Genomic DNA, 17670 nt, shown 5'->3' with positions numbered 1-17670 from the left:
CTTTCCTTGTTTTTATATCACTTATACTATAGATGGAAACTATTTGTAAAAATCTAAAAGGTTTTTGCGGGGTTGTCGTTTGGTTGTAGGGTTGGGAGCCATAATATTTGTGTTTGAGTTTTCTCCCAAGAATGATGAGGGATATGGCGATCTTATGTTGATGGTGATGTTGGCGAATTACTGCATGCCTGTCTCTTCCTCTCAAGGTCTAAAATATTGATATTATCCCGATATTTTCGTGTTTTGGACTACCGATATTTCCAATATCATCGATATTTTAGACCTTGATAGGAACTTTATGTGGTACTAAGTCACTCATGTATTTTACCATGCAATGTATAAAGTGTAAAATATTGTACTAATTCATTATATATAAATGATTATGGTGTATTTAAACTTCTTTCATTAATTACTACATATTTTCTACACTCACAATGTTTGCCAGCTCGCTATATAATCAACTTAAATAAATTAAATCTATCATGCAATGCATTTCCTTCCAATTTTTTGTAATAAACTAATAGATAATTGACTAAATAAACATCCTGCAAAGTTTCAATAAAAATTTCCAAGTTTTTCTTACAATTTGCGTGGTTTTTATCGATATTGATAATATCCCGATATTTCCATAGACATTTTTATGTTTTTGAACTACCAATATTTCCGATATAATCGATATTTTAGACCTTACTCCCTCTTCATCTCTAACTCCACATGGATGATGGATCAGTAAGTATATTCTCTTTCTTTTAGAAATGATAATATTTTACTGTTTGCATGCAAGTGGTTATTTCTTGATGTGACAACATCATTTTATCATATAAATATTATCATTTAAACCAGTTATTCTATTTATCACTTTAAAATTATTTTTAAAATTTTATTTAATTTAATAATCGTTTAGTTATTTATATATGTCTAATAAAATAACAATTATAGTAAATTAATATTATGTGGTTATGTAAAGAGGGATGTCTTTCATGCATTTTATGCATAATGCACACTAGTAAGGGATATTTGTCAATAGTTTGAAATATGGAATTGTTATTAGTACTAAAAAAATCTTATATAACATTTTAAACTTTCTGTAATTATAAAGAAAAATGCATTGGTGCGAAGTGTAAAATAAAATTTTTAAAGTACTAATAACAATTCCCTTAAAATATTGAAGATCATCATGAATGCTATTTCTTCATTATTATTAAGTTCCATAACATGTTATAAGAGAATACCATTTTCCTAACTGAGTCAAATTCAGATTCCTGGTTTTGTTAAATGTTATTATTGTCAAACCATTATTTATTTTAATAAATCCTACTAATTTTTTAGATTGTATGTTTTATTATCGTGTAAAATGTATATATTAATTAAGGAATAATTTGATAACCATTCAATTTTAGTTTTTAGTTTTTATTTTTCGTATCATATGTATAGTCTATAAAAAAAAGCAAGCGGGTTTAAAGGAAAATGAAAAAGGGTCAAAGAAGAATGGTGGAACGGATATAAAATGAATGTACATGAATCGACACAAAATGAAAATAATCAACAGATAAAAAAAATTTGAAGTATTAATTATTTTGATATTATCTACTTCACTTCTCCAGTTCCCCCTCATCCTCATTCCTCCTACGGTCCTAACCCTCCCTTCATCCTTGTCCATTCTTTATTTTTCCCATGAACTTTTCCTCTATCTCTATTCTTTATCGCACAAATTGAAAACTAAAAACAAAGGATAATGGTCGTATTCCTATATGGAATGACTTATTTGTCATTCATTTACGACTAACGAATCTTTACCGTCCAAACATCATAATCGGAACCATTCAATATTCAATTTGGAGATCTTTTAGCTATTCATATGCATAAAACAAATGGAAGATTCATCATGAAGATGTCATTTGTTATCAAAACTGTTGATTGGTTTAACACGCATAGATAACTAACCAATCTCCAAAATAATTGATTTTTACATATATAATTTTTAGATGATCATAAAGAGAATTAACAATTTCGATTATGATGTTCCCTTGACAATGGACACAAACATTATCAAAAAAGAAATAAGTTATCAAGGGGATCTTATCTTAAATTAAGTCTAACATCATATGAAGAATACAAATGAGCCCATTAGCCCAAGTACAGAAAAAACGCAAATGGGCTTGTTTGGGCTTCATATTATGGATTTGGATCTGCCTAAACACATAATAATTTGCGCAGAAAAAAAATCAGGTTCTTTGGCGTGTTGTTTCTTCATTCGAAGACATCGACTCTCTTTGGCAACGTGTGGTTTTTTTTTTTTGGACTAAATAATTAAGTTTTGTTTGTCCGTGCATTTGTATAAACAAGTTTTGCAGCAGATTGTACGGTAACACTTGGACATGGCATTTCTCGGTCATCGTGATTGCATTAGTTAGTTAAGCATCGGATTATCTGGCTATGTTACTGGATCATAGAGTAATAAAACACAGCGTATCATATACTAACCTTATTGGCTACATATCACAGAGAAACTGGTCAGCTTACTATTTCAACATCATCAAAAGGTTAACTGTTCTAACTTATCATCCAGCGCGTCGCTGAAATTACTTTTCTTTGTTGATTTATTATGTGTCCTTCCACCGGGGCTTCAACCTATCTGATTCACAGGAGGATCCAATGCTGATAATATAATGGAAGAGGTACGATGAATTGAGGAAGGACTGGGTGATATCCGCTTCTGTTTTGTTTTGGCAATGTGCCACCAATCCTTCCCTGGTCATACAGAGACGTAGACTCCGCAGCTGCCTGCTGTTTGGTGCTACCATCTACATATAGTAGATCATCTATCCTTGCCATTATGTCGAAGGATATGCTTTCCATCACCCTACAGTAGCTCTCAAGGATCGATTGCCCCACATGCTGCAGCACGCGGGAAATTAAGTTCTTCCGATTAGAACATAAAATTCACAGCATAATTTTCCGACTAGAGAACAACAATACAAGACAACAACATGCATTTTTTTTCAAATAAGACTCTGTTTGCACTCAAAATATGCTCATTTTTACTTATTTGGGTCATTGGGGTAAAATATGGCATTTGGATGATTATTATGCAAGAAGGCTAGCTTAGAAAAATATTTGGCTGCAAGTGGACATTATAATATTGTTTCTCCAATTTGTTTGGGTGGTGGAGATTTGCATGCCTTCAAGTAGATTGGAAAAGCATGCAGACATTCTTGCAGGAGGCATGTGAAAGAAGGCAGCTTGCTTCTTTTTATTATTAATTTATTACAAGTAGTGGAGATATGTGGTGGAGATTCAAACTTGCTTATTCTAAATATTTCACAATACAAGCTGCCCAAGCTTCTTTCGGGCAAGTACAAAAACCTCAGCAGGGGGTTTCTTCCAGACCTCTATATAAATGAGCACAAGCACAAGGATTATGGACACTCAAAACAACCAATCAAAACTCTACTCAAATTAGCTCATCAGCTTCCTTGTAGACATTTATTTTTAGCCAAGCATCCTTTGCTTTTCTTGTTTATTAGCTCTGCTACTCACTTGTAGTATCGATATGATTTGTAGTTTCGATCTGATTTGTAGTTTTTATGTACTCATTTCCAATCATATAAATTACAAGCAATCTGCAATATTAGCCACTTTCCTCTGTCATTTATATTTCCAAGCAACCTTATCATTTACGTATTGTTCTATCTCTCCATATAAGTAAAGTCCTTATTTTTAAGGCAAACAAAGAACCTTAATTTGAGCAACTCCCACTCAAATGGCACAATCTCTTGATTTGAAGTCAAAAGGCGCAACCTCAATCATTCAAATCCCATCTAGTAGTGGCACGCCCGCACCCACCAATCTCGTATGTGAAGTAAATCCCCGGCTTGCCCACAAGGCCCCATGGCGGATTTAGGGAGCAAACATATTTTGGCACACTCGGTGGGACACTTATATGAAGTTAGATCATGAACAATCCTTATGTTCATGATTTTTCTGCTTTTTTGGAGGATGACGGTGTGGAAGAGCGCCCAAGCTATGGCTATCACATAGAGCCAACCTATGAGTTACCAACTTATGGGTACATGGCTGAAGGATACTAAGTCCTATGGAGTATGATTGTCGGCCAACTCATGGCCATCAAATAAATAATAATCTTGAAGATTGGCCAACTTATGGCTATGATGAAGGTTATTATTCTTTTGAAGGCAATCACATTCATGAGTATTATGATAGGCCAACAAATGGTTTTGAGTATCAAAATGCTTCCAATGAGTACATAGAGCCAATATATGAGATGCCAACTCATGATCATCCAGATGAAAAGCTCTACAAAGAAGATGTGGGCAAATTAGAGAAGGTGTCCAAACTCCAGGTGGCAAGCATCGAATATGGTGAAGAGGTGGCCAACTGTTTTAAAAGGGTGGAGGAAAGCTATACAACTTTTGGAGAAACTTTGAGAAAGTTGATAGATCAAATATGTCGAATCCCCTCTACAAAGCACACTCACCCTCTTACAATCAAGGAAGAACAAATCATACACGTTGATGAAGGCCAAACAATGGCCCCACTCAATGAAAAATCCATGAAAATGGATATGGTTGTAGGAGACCAAGCCGACATATTGAAACCGATAACGGCTAAGATGGAGCTTATGGCTATTGTAGGCCAAACACCAACGCTCGGGGGGCTCGAACTCACACCTCATGTGGAGCCCGAAGAAGAAGAAAAAAGCTCATACACTCCTCCCCGCCAACACGAGCATGTCGTCTATATCAAGATCTCAAGGAGAGCAAAGCTTGAGATCAAACATGAATGGCCACCTCCTATGGTTCCCAAGCTATATGGCATGACCAATTTAAATGGAGGATCCGATCTCTCTACACTCAATTTTAAAAAGAGAAAAAGATTTAAGTGTTAAGAGATATATGGGCAATCAAGGGGTTGACCAATGTGCCCGAATAGGGCTTGTTTTGTTTCCTCTTCTGCCCAAAGTAGGTTTCCTGCTTCTTTCTTTATCTTGTTTTCTCCCCCTTTCTTTTTCTTCTTTCTTCTCTCTTTTCTTTATTTTTTATGTTTCTTCCTGTTTCTTTCTCACTTGTCTTTCTGCTTCCCGAAAAGATTATTTTTATATCTATGTATCTATATCTAATATTATATTATATTATGTAGTCAAATTGCTCCCGAAAGGGATATATATATATATATATATATATATATAGTATTATAATATATTTTATAAAATGTTGCCCGAAAGGGCTATATATAGTTTTTGATATATATTTTATATAATAAAAGTGTGTTGCCCGAAGGCTTTTTGTTTGTGTATATTATATTATATTATATTATATTATATTATATGTATAGCTTTGAAAAAAGACAACAAAGAAAAATATAAAAAAAAAATATGGCTTGCTTTGGTAATTTGCCCGAGTGGGCATTTCTGTTGCCCAACTAAGGGCTTTCTTCCTTTGGTGTTGGTTTGCCCGAAAGGGCTTTTGTCATTTTTATGTTTTACTATTTTAATAGCCTGACAAGTCTTTCTTTTTATTTGTCTTTTTCAAACTTGCCTGGCAAGGGCTTTGTGTTTTCTTTTTCTATTTGCCCGAAAGGGCTTTGTGTTTTTTTTTTATATTATGATGTCGCAAAGAAAAAGAAATTACAAATTACAAATTACAAAAACCACAAAAGGATTTTGCTTTCTTGCTTTCTTACTTTCTTGTTTTTGTCTGGCTTTCTTGCTGGGGGGCTTTCTCTTTCTCTTTCTTTGTTCCTTTCTTTTGTTGTTTCAGTCAGCCCGAAAGGGCGCTCTCTCTCTCTTTTGTTTTTCCTTTCTTTCTTTTTCTTTCCTTTTCTTTTTCTTGTTCTCTCTTTCTTTATGTTGCCCGAATTGGGTTGTGAGCTATATATATATAAAAAAAAAACAGAAAATATAAAGATCTGAGCAGTTGATTCATGGAATGAGGAGCTTCATAAGAGCCAAAATTATGGCTTTCCTGCTAAAAAACTTATCAAATAGCTTCTCAATGGCTATTGCAAGAGGAGCATAGGGTTATCTTGCCCAATTGCTGGTGCCCGACGAAAGCCACAATCTTGCCCGAGGGCTTTGGCGAACAATGTATGGAGATCAACCACTCTTGAAGAAGTTCTGGCAATATTCTTGGTGGAACTCAAGACAATGGCAGCAATCGAGCGACTTGGGAAATGGAGCAAATATATGATGCTCATATATCCCAAAGATAAGAAGTCATGGCCATTTGTAAAAGGAGGAGCCGTATGAAAGAATGAACCCGTTGGAAGCCGTTGTCACTAGAGCATGAGTATCTTGCCTGACTGGGCTATCTTGCCCGCTAATCCCTGATGGAGCTATAACCTTGCCCGACAAAATCACAAAGAGGAAGTGGCCCTGGGCATAAGAGTAATTTGATGAAATTAAAAGGCTTCAGAATCCCTAATTCATTGGTCAAGAGCACATAGACGGTCCACATGATGTAGTCTTTGCTTAGGCAGCAATCAAAGATTAGTGACATGCGGCGGTTACAGCAACATGCTTCCTCCATTACAAAACGAGCTGTTGGTAACCATTCACCAGCTCTGATCAACGGTGTTCCCATCAACAAGTCGTATAAAAATCAATGGCCACCTGATATTCTTATTTGGGTTCTCAGATTAAGTTGAATAGCTGGGGTTGGAGGAAGAGTACAGAAAACTGTTTTTGAAGTTTGCCCGAATGACCGACGGAGCTTTTCTCGGTCATTCTGCCATCCAAGATGACGCCATCAGAATATTATACTCTTCCCAAACTATGACTCATGCTTCAATGGAGCAGGCCTTTTCCTCAACGACCAGATGGAAATTTTGCGAAAGATGAATCTGTCAAAATGAGGCGAGCAGCGAAAAAACCAAAAATGGGGAAGACAGCGCGAGGAAATCCCATGAGCCCGGGGTGGCGCTGTGGCTCCAGAACGAATACATGGGTGGTGTCTTGGAATCACAGCTTGGGCGAAGAACATCAACCAGCATAGCAAATTCCAGTGCAGCTCAATGGAACGGATAAGTGAGCAACAAATGCAATCTGATTATCTCTTGGTATGGGAAGAGAACTCTGGATTTTTGCTGGCTAGGGAGAGGAGTGTGTGAGCACTAATCATACAAGACTGTAAGGCTCTCTCTCTTTCCCTGTCGTCTTCCTTTTCTTCATTTTTCTTCCTGTTTCTCCCTCTTATCTCTTATGTTTTCCTTTGGTCTGAAAGAGGGTCTCGCCCTTTTTCTTCTTTTTTATTTTTTATTATTTCTTTCTCTTCCTCTGTCTCCTTCTCTTTTTATTTCTTTTCCTTTCTCTTTCTCCGTGTCTCTGTTAAAGTCTATTGTCTTTACTTTGATCAAGTGGGATATATATATACATATAGAAGAAAAGTACTGAAAAGAAACAAAAAAAATATATCTTATATTATAATATAAGACTGGCTGCTTTTCTTCTTGTAGCCCGAAGCCCAAGTGGCTGTCATTTTCTTTCTCTTATTTCTCTATCTTTCCTCTTGTTTTCCTTGTCTCTTCTGATCTTTGTTGCCAGAAATAGTGTCGGTCCCTCTTCCCTTCTCTTTTTTCTCTCTTTTCCCTTTTTTCTCTTTCTCCATGTTTGTCTGTCACTATTACCCAATAATACTATATATATCTTATGGAATTGCTTAAGGGGAGGGATCCCCATTTTTTCAAAAAAATGGGGACACGCTCCCCACCGTTGGATTTGAATTAAATGAAATCCTGTGGTCGAGATTCTATGGCCTGTGTTTTAATCTCAACCACACAATTTCATTAAAGTCAATCTAACGGTGGGGAGCGTATCCCCATTTTTTTTGAAAAAATGGAGATCCCTCCCCTTAAGCTCCCTGTATATCTTATACTTAAAGAGTAAAAAAAGGTGCTCTGCCCGAAAGAGCTTTATATATATAAATAAAGAGGCAAAAAGAAAAAGATATAGGAAAAAGACAAAAAAAAATAGTTGCCCAAGTTATTCATTTATTTTCCAGTTTGCCCGACTTCGGGCATTTTTTTAGTTTACTATTTTTGTAATCAATAAGGATGCTCCCACATTTTTTTGGTATCAACGAGAAGGAGCACAAGCTAGACAACATTCTTTCCAATTTGCCTTGCTCCTCTTGCCGAAGTTATCAACAACAGAAAGACTGAAGAGGTAGCTTCGACATCATTCCTGGTAGCAGTGGAGTTGTAAGTTTCACAAACTTTGCTCAAATTTGTAAAACTTGGGGGCACTGTTTGCACTCAAAATATGCCCATTTTTACTTATTTGGGTCATTGGGGTAAAATATGGCATTTGGAGGATTATTATGCAAGAAGGCTAGCTTAGAAAAATATTTGGCTGCAAGTGGACATTATAATATTGTTTCTCCAATTTGTTTGGGTGGTGGAGATTTGCATGCCTTCAAGTTGATTGGAAAAGCATGCAGACATTCTTCCAGGAGGCATGTGAAAGAAGACAGCTTGCTTCTTTTTATTATTAATTTATTACAAGTAGTGGAGATATGTGGTGGAGATTCAAACTTGCTTATTCTAAATATTTCACAATACAAGCTGCCCAAGCTTCTTTCGAGCAAGTACAAAAACCTCAGCAGGGGGTTTCTTCCAGACCTCTATATAAAGGAGCACAAGCACAAGGATTATGGACACTCACAACAACCAATCAAAACTCTACTCAAATTAGCTTATCAGCTTCCTTGTAGACATTTATTTTTAGCCAAGTATCCTTTGCTTTTCTTGTTTATTAGCTTTGCTACTCACTTGTAGTATCGATCTGATTTGTAGTTTTTATGTACTCATTTCCAATCATATAAATTACAAGCAATCTGCAATATTAGTCACTTTCCTTTGTCATTTATATTTCCAAGCAACCTTATCATTTACATATTGTTCTATCTCTCCATATAAGTAAAGTCCTTATTTTTAAGGCAAACAAAGAACCTTAATTTGAGCAACTCCCACTCAAATGACACAATCTCTTGATTTGAAGTCAAAAGGTGCAACCTCAATCATTCAAATCCCGTCTACTAGCGGCATCTAGTAGTGGCACGCCCGCACCCACCAATCTCGTATGTGAAGTAAATCCCCGGCTTGCCCACAAGGCCCCATGGCGGATTTAGGGAGCAAACAGACTCCTCATGCATAACATTGAATTAGTAATCTTCCAGTTTCAATATTTTTGTTCATGCTTGTGACTGAAGAGAAAATGTGCTCACTTGTATTCGAGCAAAGATGATAAAATTTGTTAGGCGCATACCTTGTTGTACTGAATCTTGTTCATGTCCAGAGCGGTCTGTGGGAGGCCAGGGAACAGTATTTTCAGATTCTGTAAGAGGGTACCTGCCCTATACGTGAGAAGCTTACTCTTTTCTACGTAATTGACAAAACCTTTGAACTTTGCACCCCAGGATGACTTTGCAGAATTTACATGAGTTAGACGGGGTTTTGCGTGCTTATGCTTCCAAATGTGCACAGCAGCCTCAATCCTGTTTGCTATTTCCATAGTGGTGTATTCCGATGAGAGGTCCATGTAATCAAGAAGGCGTTCTGGGGACAACCGATCAGAAGCTATGAGACGGTAAATGACTTCGCCTAACTTAGCCATCTCATGCCTAGACCCCTAACTGGAAAGGATATCCAATTCGAACACAGATGAATCTAAACTTCAAAAACGACAGCACTCAACATGGATAAAATCTAGACATTCTGGAAAAGTACAACGATGGTTGAAAATTTGACTTACCAAGCCTCAAAATAACTAGTCCATATTGGTTTTGAAAAAAAGCAACAAGAAATGAATGTGTTGATCTCTGCATATTCTGTGTGCGCATCTAATATCTACACATGATTGATCATGCACAGGAATAGATATGAAAGTCCAGATTTTGTTTAAGGAAATCTTGTTTAGGGAATTATGAGATGAATGTGGTATGCGGACGTGCTTCATCCCTTGTTTAAGGAAATCTTGCTTTTAACTATTGACATTGAGGTTAATTAATGGTGGTGTTATCTATACATAAATTAACAAAAAATATGTGGGAAGTAAAACTAAGATGCATGTAACACTATCCTTAGTCAATAATCTTGTACTTGTGCAACATTACCATATTATAACTTACTATCACCATGTGTTAATTAAGATTTGTTCATGGAATCAGTGTGTTATGATTATGATTCTATGGGTCATCTCATCCTTAAAAATAACAATTGTCGGGCCCGGATTCATTTCTTGGATAGAAATTCAAGCAACTAATACTAAGATAAGTGTTGGGTCTTAAATTCATTTCATAATGCGTTATCGTAAAATGACATAGCTTATAAAAAGTTAACGTATTAATCATCTTTTACATTTTTTATTGGAATAAACCATCGAACCACAATTATGAGAGTCATGGGATTCAATGCTTTTTGCTTGTGTGGTCTGGCTTAAAAGGGCTACTAGTAAAAAATTATGGCGACATAAACCAACACATAATGAACGCATATTCTGGGCGACAAACCAAGCGTTAAGCGTTGGGCGCAAGCCATGTTGTCATATGCTCGACATACCACTGCCCCTTTCATATACACGTCATCGTCTATAATAACACCGCCGCCTTCATCACCTCTAGTTCTCAAATCAATTCCATTTCCAATTCGTTCTCTCTCCTCCTCCTCCTCCTCCTCTCTCCCAAAACCTAGAAACACGAACGCAATGGGTTCCCTCCGTGCCCTAGACGTCCCCTTGCACTACCCTACCGCCCGCCGAGACGAGTCCGTCGTTGACGACTACCACGGCGTCAAGGTCGCCGATCCTTACAGATGGTAATACAAGCAACTCCACTTTTTTAGGGTTGAAGATTTTAATCGCCCATTTTTTGTTTTCAAAGAATTTGATTGAATTTTGGAGTTTTCTTCCATCGTTTAGGCTTGAGGATCCCGACTCCGAAGAGACGAAAGAGTTCGTACAGAAACAAGTAGAACTGACGCAGTCGGTTCTGAAGGAATGCGATACGAGAGGGCAGCTTGGGGAAAAGATCACCCAGCTTTTCGATCACCCGCGTTATGATCCACCTCTTAAGCGAGGGAATAAGTACTTCTACACCCACAACACTGGGCTTCAAGCCCAAAGTGTCCTCTACGTGCAGGTTTTCCCTTTGCCTCAGAATTTGAGTACCAACTGCATATGCTTTCATCCATTCGATATATTCGTCTGTTTCTTTTTCCTTGTATGTGTTTTTTAGGGGTGTAATTTGTGGTTTTAGGATAGTTTGGATGGAAAAGCAGACGTGTTGCTTGATCCAAATACGCTTAGCGAAGATGGGACTGTTTCTTTGAACACTTATTCAATTAGTGAGGACGCCAAGTACTTGGCCTATGCCCTTAGTTCAAGTGGCAGTGATTGGGCAACGATTAAAGTGATGCGGGTTGAGGATAAGGCGGTCGAGCCTGAAACTATATCTTGGGTAAGTGCTGAGTTTACGCTTGTTTTGATGTAATTAGAAACGAGTGTTATCAGTGAGACTATTTGTCGTTCTGAGCTTACGATTTTTTGTCAATGTTGGTTTCCAGGTCAAGTTTTCGGATATTTGCTGGACACATGATCATAAAGGGTTTTTCTACAGCCGCTATCCAGCTCCAAAGTAAGAAGCATTCAGTATCTTTACTTTAAAGTGTGACATGTGGATTTTTATGCGGTTATATAATCAGAATGGCTGTTAGTTTGAAACTTCAGTTGTAAAAAATTAATGACAAAAAGTTAAAAGAAAGGGACAGAAGTGGTGTATAAATTGTTGCTTTACTTATTTGGTGAAGATCTATAGATGGTTTGGCAATTGCAAGGCTCTGCTGTGCTTAAGTTTGGGATGTGAGTATAGCAATGTAGATATGATGTTACAGAGACTATGGCAGTGGATAGCTATCTTAGATTTATTTTGAGATTTCCTTGATTGCAAAAGCTTTGTAAAATAGTGAAATTAAATACTTAGCCTGCTCATTTATTCTGTAGAGAAGGAGAAGATATTGATGCTGGGACAGAGACCAACACAAATCTTTATCACGAATTATACTATCATTTTGTGGGTACAGATCAATCAGAAGACATATTATGCTGGAGGGATTCTGAAAATCCTAAATACACGTTTGGAGCTGATGTTACAGTTGATGGGAAAGTAAGTAGATTTATTATCTTCCTGGGTTTTATGGCTCTCATTTTCTTATTGTTGAAGCAGTAGTAATATGTGTTGTTTTTGAAATGAAGATATGTCAATTTTTGTCTCCATATTTTTGCGATTTTACCAACTTTTCTTTTATTTTCTTGTAATCTGCAGTATATTCTTCTGTATGTTGCGGAGGGTTGCGACCCAGTCAACAAATTTTATTACTGTGACATGTCTGCACTTCCTAATGGTCTTGAAGGTCTAAGGGGGAAAAACGATTTACTGCCAGTTATCAAGGTTATTGATAAATTTGATGCACGTGCAAATGATGAAACTGTGTTTACTCTTCTGACAAACAAGGATGCTCCAAAATATAAGTTGGTCCGAGTTGATCTGAAGGAACCAACTGTTTGGACTGACGTTCTCCCAGAATCTGAAAAAGATGTTCTTGAATCAGCGTCTGCTGTAAATGGTACCCAAATGATTGTTAGTTACTTGAGTGATGTGAAGTATGTTGTACAGGTAAGGGATTTGAAATCAGGTAACTTGCTGCATCAATTACCGATTGACATTGGATCGGTTAATGGGATTTCGGCAAGACGTGAAGACAGTACAGTTTTTTTTGGGTTTACAAGTTTTCTTACCCCTGGTATAATATATCAGTGTAATCTAGACAATGAAATTCCAGACTTGAAGGTATTTCGCGAAATTACGGTTCCTGGGTTTGAACGCTCAGAGTTCCATGTTGATCAGGTATTAGAAGCTCGTTGCACCGACATTTACTGTCACTAACTTGATCTGACTCTTTCAAATCTATCTTCATTTTGTTATAACATTTTACCATAGTACATTCTACTTTGTCATTAATCAGTTCTAATATATCTTCAGTTCTCTAGTGTTTGAACGTTCGAGTGCTGTTTCATTGATTGGATTTTCCGTTCTCCAGGTATTCGTTCCCAGTAAGGATGGCACTAAGATACCAACGTTTGTTGTGGCCAGAAAGAACATTAGTTTGGATGGATCACATCCATGCTTGCTATACGGATATGGTGGATTTAACATTAGTATTACGCCTTCATTCAGTGTTAGTCGTATTGTACTTACAAGGCATTTAGGTGTTGTTTACTGCATAGCCAATATCCGTGGGGGTGGAGAGTATGGTGAGGAATGGCATAAAGCAGGCTCCCTCTCTAAAAAGCAAAATTGCTTTGATGACTTCATTTCTGCAGCTGAATACCTTGTATCTGCCGGTTATACCCAACCGAGCAAGTTGTGTATTGAAGGTGGAAGTAATGGTGGACTGCTCGTTGGAGCTTGCATAAATCAGGCGAGTTTTGTTTACTATTTAACCTGTTGTGAGTGATTAAAGAAAATGAAATAAAATAAAAAATAAAAATTTGCTTTCTTGCAGAGACCTGATCTTTTTGGTTGTGCACTGGCTCATGTTGGTGTTATGGATATGCTACGGTTCCACAAGTTTACCATAGGTGAGTTTGCTTCCTTTTAATCCTCTAAGACCAACTCCAATGGTTGGGGATGAAGCTTAAAATTTTAAGCCATAACCCAAAAAATTGCCCTTCTCCAATGGTTATGGCTTAAAATTTTAGCCCGAGATTATTAAATAATGATATTAGCCTTTTTTTTCAGGTAACTTTTTTAAAACTAAAATTTATGTGAATCATGTCCTAATTTATTTTTATGGACATTTTAGGCTAAAAATATTTAAATTCCCATAAATAATGAAAAATCACATACCTCATTCTTAAACACAAATTCATAATTCGATCTTACAACAATTACTAATACGAACGATAATTAAAACAATACATAAAATTTAAAACAATAGACATTGGCAAATAAAAATTACAACAATTACTAATACTAGTATTCATAGGGAGTTGGTTGAGTTGGTGGTGGACTTGGGCAATAGACATTAGATGAATCGAACATATTCTTTGTGGCATGGCTGGCGCCTTAAAATTTCTGGTTGCTTATCATAGAAGAACTTCTTCCCCCTTAGAGTATATTTGTTGAGGTTCTCCTTCATTACCTCAAACTCGAACCTTTCTTGCTCTAAAAGGTCTCTTACATCTTCCTTTTCCATTTGCTTCTCCATGAGTAAGTGCATTCGGACGATTTATTTCTTTTGTCTCCTCACGCCTTTCAATTATTTTTTCAACTTTGGAACAAAGCTTGGCACCTATCGGATCTTGCATCTTGTATCTTCCCTTTTTTCTTTGCTTCCTTTTGCTTTTCTCGTCCTGGCGGCCTTGTATAGATGAAAATTGGGTCGCCAATTTGTCAACATCATCGCCAACATTAATGCTTGAGCCTTTATTAACAAATATTTTTTGCATTGTTGATCCACATTGGTTCGCCACCTTGGACAATCCTTGAGGATCCCAAGCATTAAACAACTTAAAACGGAGTTTTGGGGTGTAACCCTTGTCTTGTAAATCGTGTTGCTTTCTCAATCTATGCAAGGAATAATCAAAGATCAATTAGTTGGAAAATACAATTGTGCATATGAAAAATAAACTATGAAGGGAGACACTCGCCTATTCTTCCAAAATCCTTCCACTAGCATTAACCATGGCTTTATCCAAGCATTCCTTCCACAAGTTACATGTTGTGCCGATACTCTTCCATCGATTGTAAACACCTTAGTTCGATTGGTGTTGGAGATGGAATTAATTTGTCAAGGATTTTACCCCACGAGCCTTTTATTTTGGTTTATGCCGATTGCACCATCTTTGCTAATAGAAACCCATGCCAAGCACAAAGCAACATCTTGAAAAGTTTGGAAAAGGGAAGAAATAGTTTTGGAAGTGGAATTTGATTTGGATGGTTGAACAAATCCAGACGTGTTTATAAAGTTTTTGAGTGAAATTTGATTTCAATTAATTTAAGGACATTAATTTAATTTTGGGCTGACAAATCTTTTTTTTAATCGTTAGATTTGATATCATTTTGATCATAGCTGTTGGATTTTAAGTAAAAAATGAAAAAAGAAAAAAAAAGAGGTTTGAAATAAGACTGTTGGTTGATCCAACAGTCATATTATTTGGACCATTAGATCACAGTTGAAATAGGACTGTTGCATGGGCCCCTCCGTGCTTTGTTGGCGTGTGGCGCTTGGTTTGGGAATTTGGGTTTCAGTTGTGCAGCCCACCTCCATGGGAGACAGTTTGGTGGGTCCAGAATGATTTAAGCCAAGCTTTTAATTTTTGGGGGCAATTTAGACCAAAGATTTATTTTCTCTTCAAGACTTATTTTAGCCCTATGGTTGGAAATTGTTTGGGGCGATTTAAGACTTAAATTATTTAAGCTTTATATGAACCATTGGAGATGGTCTGAGTGTTTTCTTTTTCCTTTCTTTTACTGTACATGTGTCAACATATGTCTGATTTAAGAGATGTTTTCAGGTCACGCCTGGACTTCTGATTATGGCTGCTCTGACAAGGAGGAAGAGTTCCGTTGGTTAATTAAGTGAGTAATGTGTTTTTTTTTTTTAACTTTTTCCCACGTCCAACTGTTGGTGGTGTTAATGTGTTTGATTGCAACTTGCGGTTTTACGTATGGTAATTTTTTAAAACAATGTAGTAGTAGGTATTTCACTACCTTGCTAATTTTTGTTTCTGGAATGAGAGAAACTATTAGAATAAGAGGGATTATGCATTATGAGTCCTCTCTTCATCAATCTGCTTACGAGGCGGTTTGCGATCATGTTTATTATGTTTCTGGGACAAGCTCAGATTTCTGGGTTTTCTTACGAATATAAACTTGTGCTTATCTCTCCCTATTCTACCTTCTGCTTTCAGGTACTCGCCTATACACAATGTTAGGAGACCATGGGAACAACATGCAAGCCAACCTCACCAATACCCATCTACCATGTTATTGACTGCGGATCATGATGACCGAGTTGTACCACTACACTCGTTGAAGTTATTGGCGGTTAGTCTCTTTTGCAAATAGAATCCATAAGACATAGATGAATGGGAATTTAAACCTGGTGGCCTTAATGCTATATTCTCACCGTTATCACTCATTATCAACAAAAATATTTTATTGATGTGTGCTCGTCTTTGTCATTAGACCTTGCAATATGTTCTGATCACAAGTTTGGAGAATAGCCCACAGACAAATCCGATTATTGGTCGCATTGAATGCAAGGCGGGGCATGGAGCTGGACGTCCAACCCAGAAAATGGTAAGTATAGGATGTTTTTTGCTATTAGATTATTAGTCGTACCATAATCATTGTATTTGTTTATCTGCCCCTTGTATGAACAGATTGACGAAGCTGCTGACCGGTATAGTTTCATGGCTAAGATGTTGGGTGCATCATGGATGGAGTAGATTTTATCGATGCTGGAGAAAAAACATGGAAAGTGCGCCTGATTGTTTTTCAAACGGCCATGATTTTTGGATGCCTCTTATATTGACTGTAACCTTAATTTTTGGGCCTCCTGTGTTTGCTTACTCTTTCTGTGCTCTTCGGCCTTTTTGACAAAAAAAAAAAATTTGAAATGTACTTTTTATGAAGTATGGTGGGCCGTATGTTCGATACTCCCTTTTTTTGTTTAATTTTAATTTGTAATTCTTGATTTTAAAAAAAAAAAAATTCTGTTGATGAAACTATAGCGGGCTGTAAATTTGAAAGTTTCCAAGATATTTTAAAACTCACTTTTTCATCGGTCATACGATTTTTTTTCTTTTTTCTATTGATGAACTATAGCGGGCTGTAAATTTTAGACACCTACAAATCACTTTTGAGCCCCCTAATTATTTTATTTAAATTTTCTATTTCAACACTAAAACTTCATAAAAATTACTTTTAGAACACAATAAATGGTACAACTGTATTCATAGATCCTGGAACATTTTCTTTAATTCCCGCTCAAAAGATTTCCCAAAACTAAGAATTTCTATTTTTCACAGAATCCGCGTGTAACCCTCGTTTTCAATTGGCTTTCGCAATATTTTTTTTTTAAAAATTCATAAGCTTATTTTCAAGTCAATCTCGTTGCACATGTTTCTTAATATTAGCATAGAACATTCCTAAGATTTTAGACAACTAAAAATAACTTTTGAGACCCATAATTATTTTTATTTAATTTTTATATTTTCAACATAAAAAATACTTTCGGGACCTAGCAAATGATACGATTGCATCCATAGATCTTGTAATATTTTCCTCAGTCCCCACGTAAAAGATTTCCCAAAACTAAAAATTTCAATTTTTCACATAATTCATGAGTAAAATTTTGCAAAATTTCAATTTTTGCCTACGTTTTCAATATGTTTTGCAAAATTTTGCAAAATTCATCATAAGCCTATTTTTGAGTCATTCTCGTCGCACCACTTTCTAATATTAATGTAGGACATTTTGAAGATTTTAGACACCTAAAAATAACTTTTGAGCCTTTAATAATTTTTATTTAGTTTTTCTACTTCCAACTTTAAAAATTCATAAAAAAAACACTTTCGGAACCCAATAAATT

General features: G+C 36.3%; 1 protein-coding gene across 2 annotated transcripts in view; it reads left to right on the top strand.

Moving 5' to 3' along the window:
* The window catches only part of LOC103413820 (uncharacterized), a 50105-nt gene extending 33394 nt beyond the window's left edge, over positions 1-16711 (top strand). The window contains exons 2-13 of one of the 2 annotated variants that reach the window (XM_070814164.1): positions 10684-10830; positions 10934-11153; positions 11271-11471; positions 11578-11648; positions 12014-12176; positions 12336-12917; positions 13111-13491; positions 13576-13651; positions 15590-15653; positions 15986-16121; positions 16263-16376; positions 16460-16711. In XM_070814164.1, coding sequence (XP_070670265.1) covers positions 10721-10830; positions 10934-11153; positions 11271-11471; positions 11578-11648; positions 12014-12176; positions 12336-12917; positions 13111-13491; positions 13576-13651; positions 15590-15653; positions 15986-16121; positions 16263-16376; positions 16460-16525 — 2184 coding nt within the window. In that variant the 5' untranslated portion in view covers positions 10684-10720 and the 3' untranslated portion in view covers positions 16526-16711. Of the gene's footprint in view, positions 1-10417; positions 10831-10933; positions 11154-11270; positions 11472-11577; positions 11649-12013; positions 12177-12335; positions 12918-13110; positions 13492-13575; positions 13652-15589; positions 15654-15985; positions 16122-16262; positions 16377-16459 lie in introns of those variants that run through there. The other variant, XM_008352260.4, reaches the window with a different exon arrangement.
* The last annotated feature ends 959 nt before the right edge of the window (positions 16712-17670 follow it).

The sequence above is a fragment of the Malus domestica genome, chromosome 15, assembly GCF_042453785.1.
Source record: "Malus domestica chromosome 15, GDT2T_hap1".
NCBI lineage: Eukaryota > Viridiplantae > Streptophyta > Magnoliopsida > Rosales > Rosaceae > Malus > Malus domestica.
This window is presented reverse-complemented; position numbering and strand designations above follow the sequence as displayed.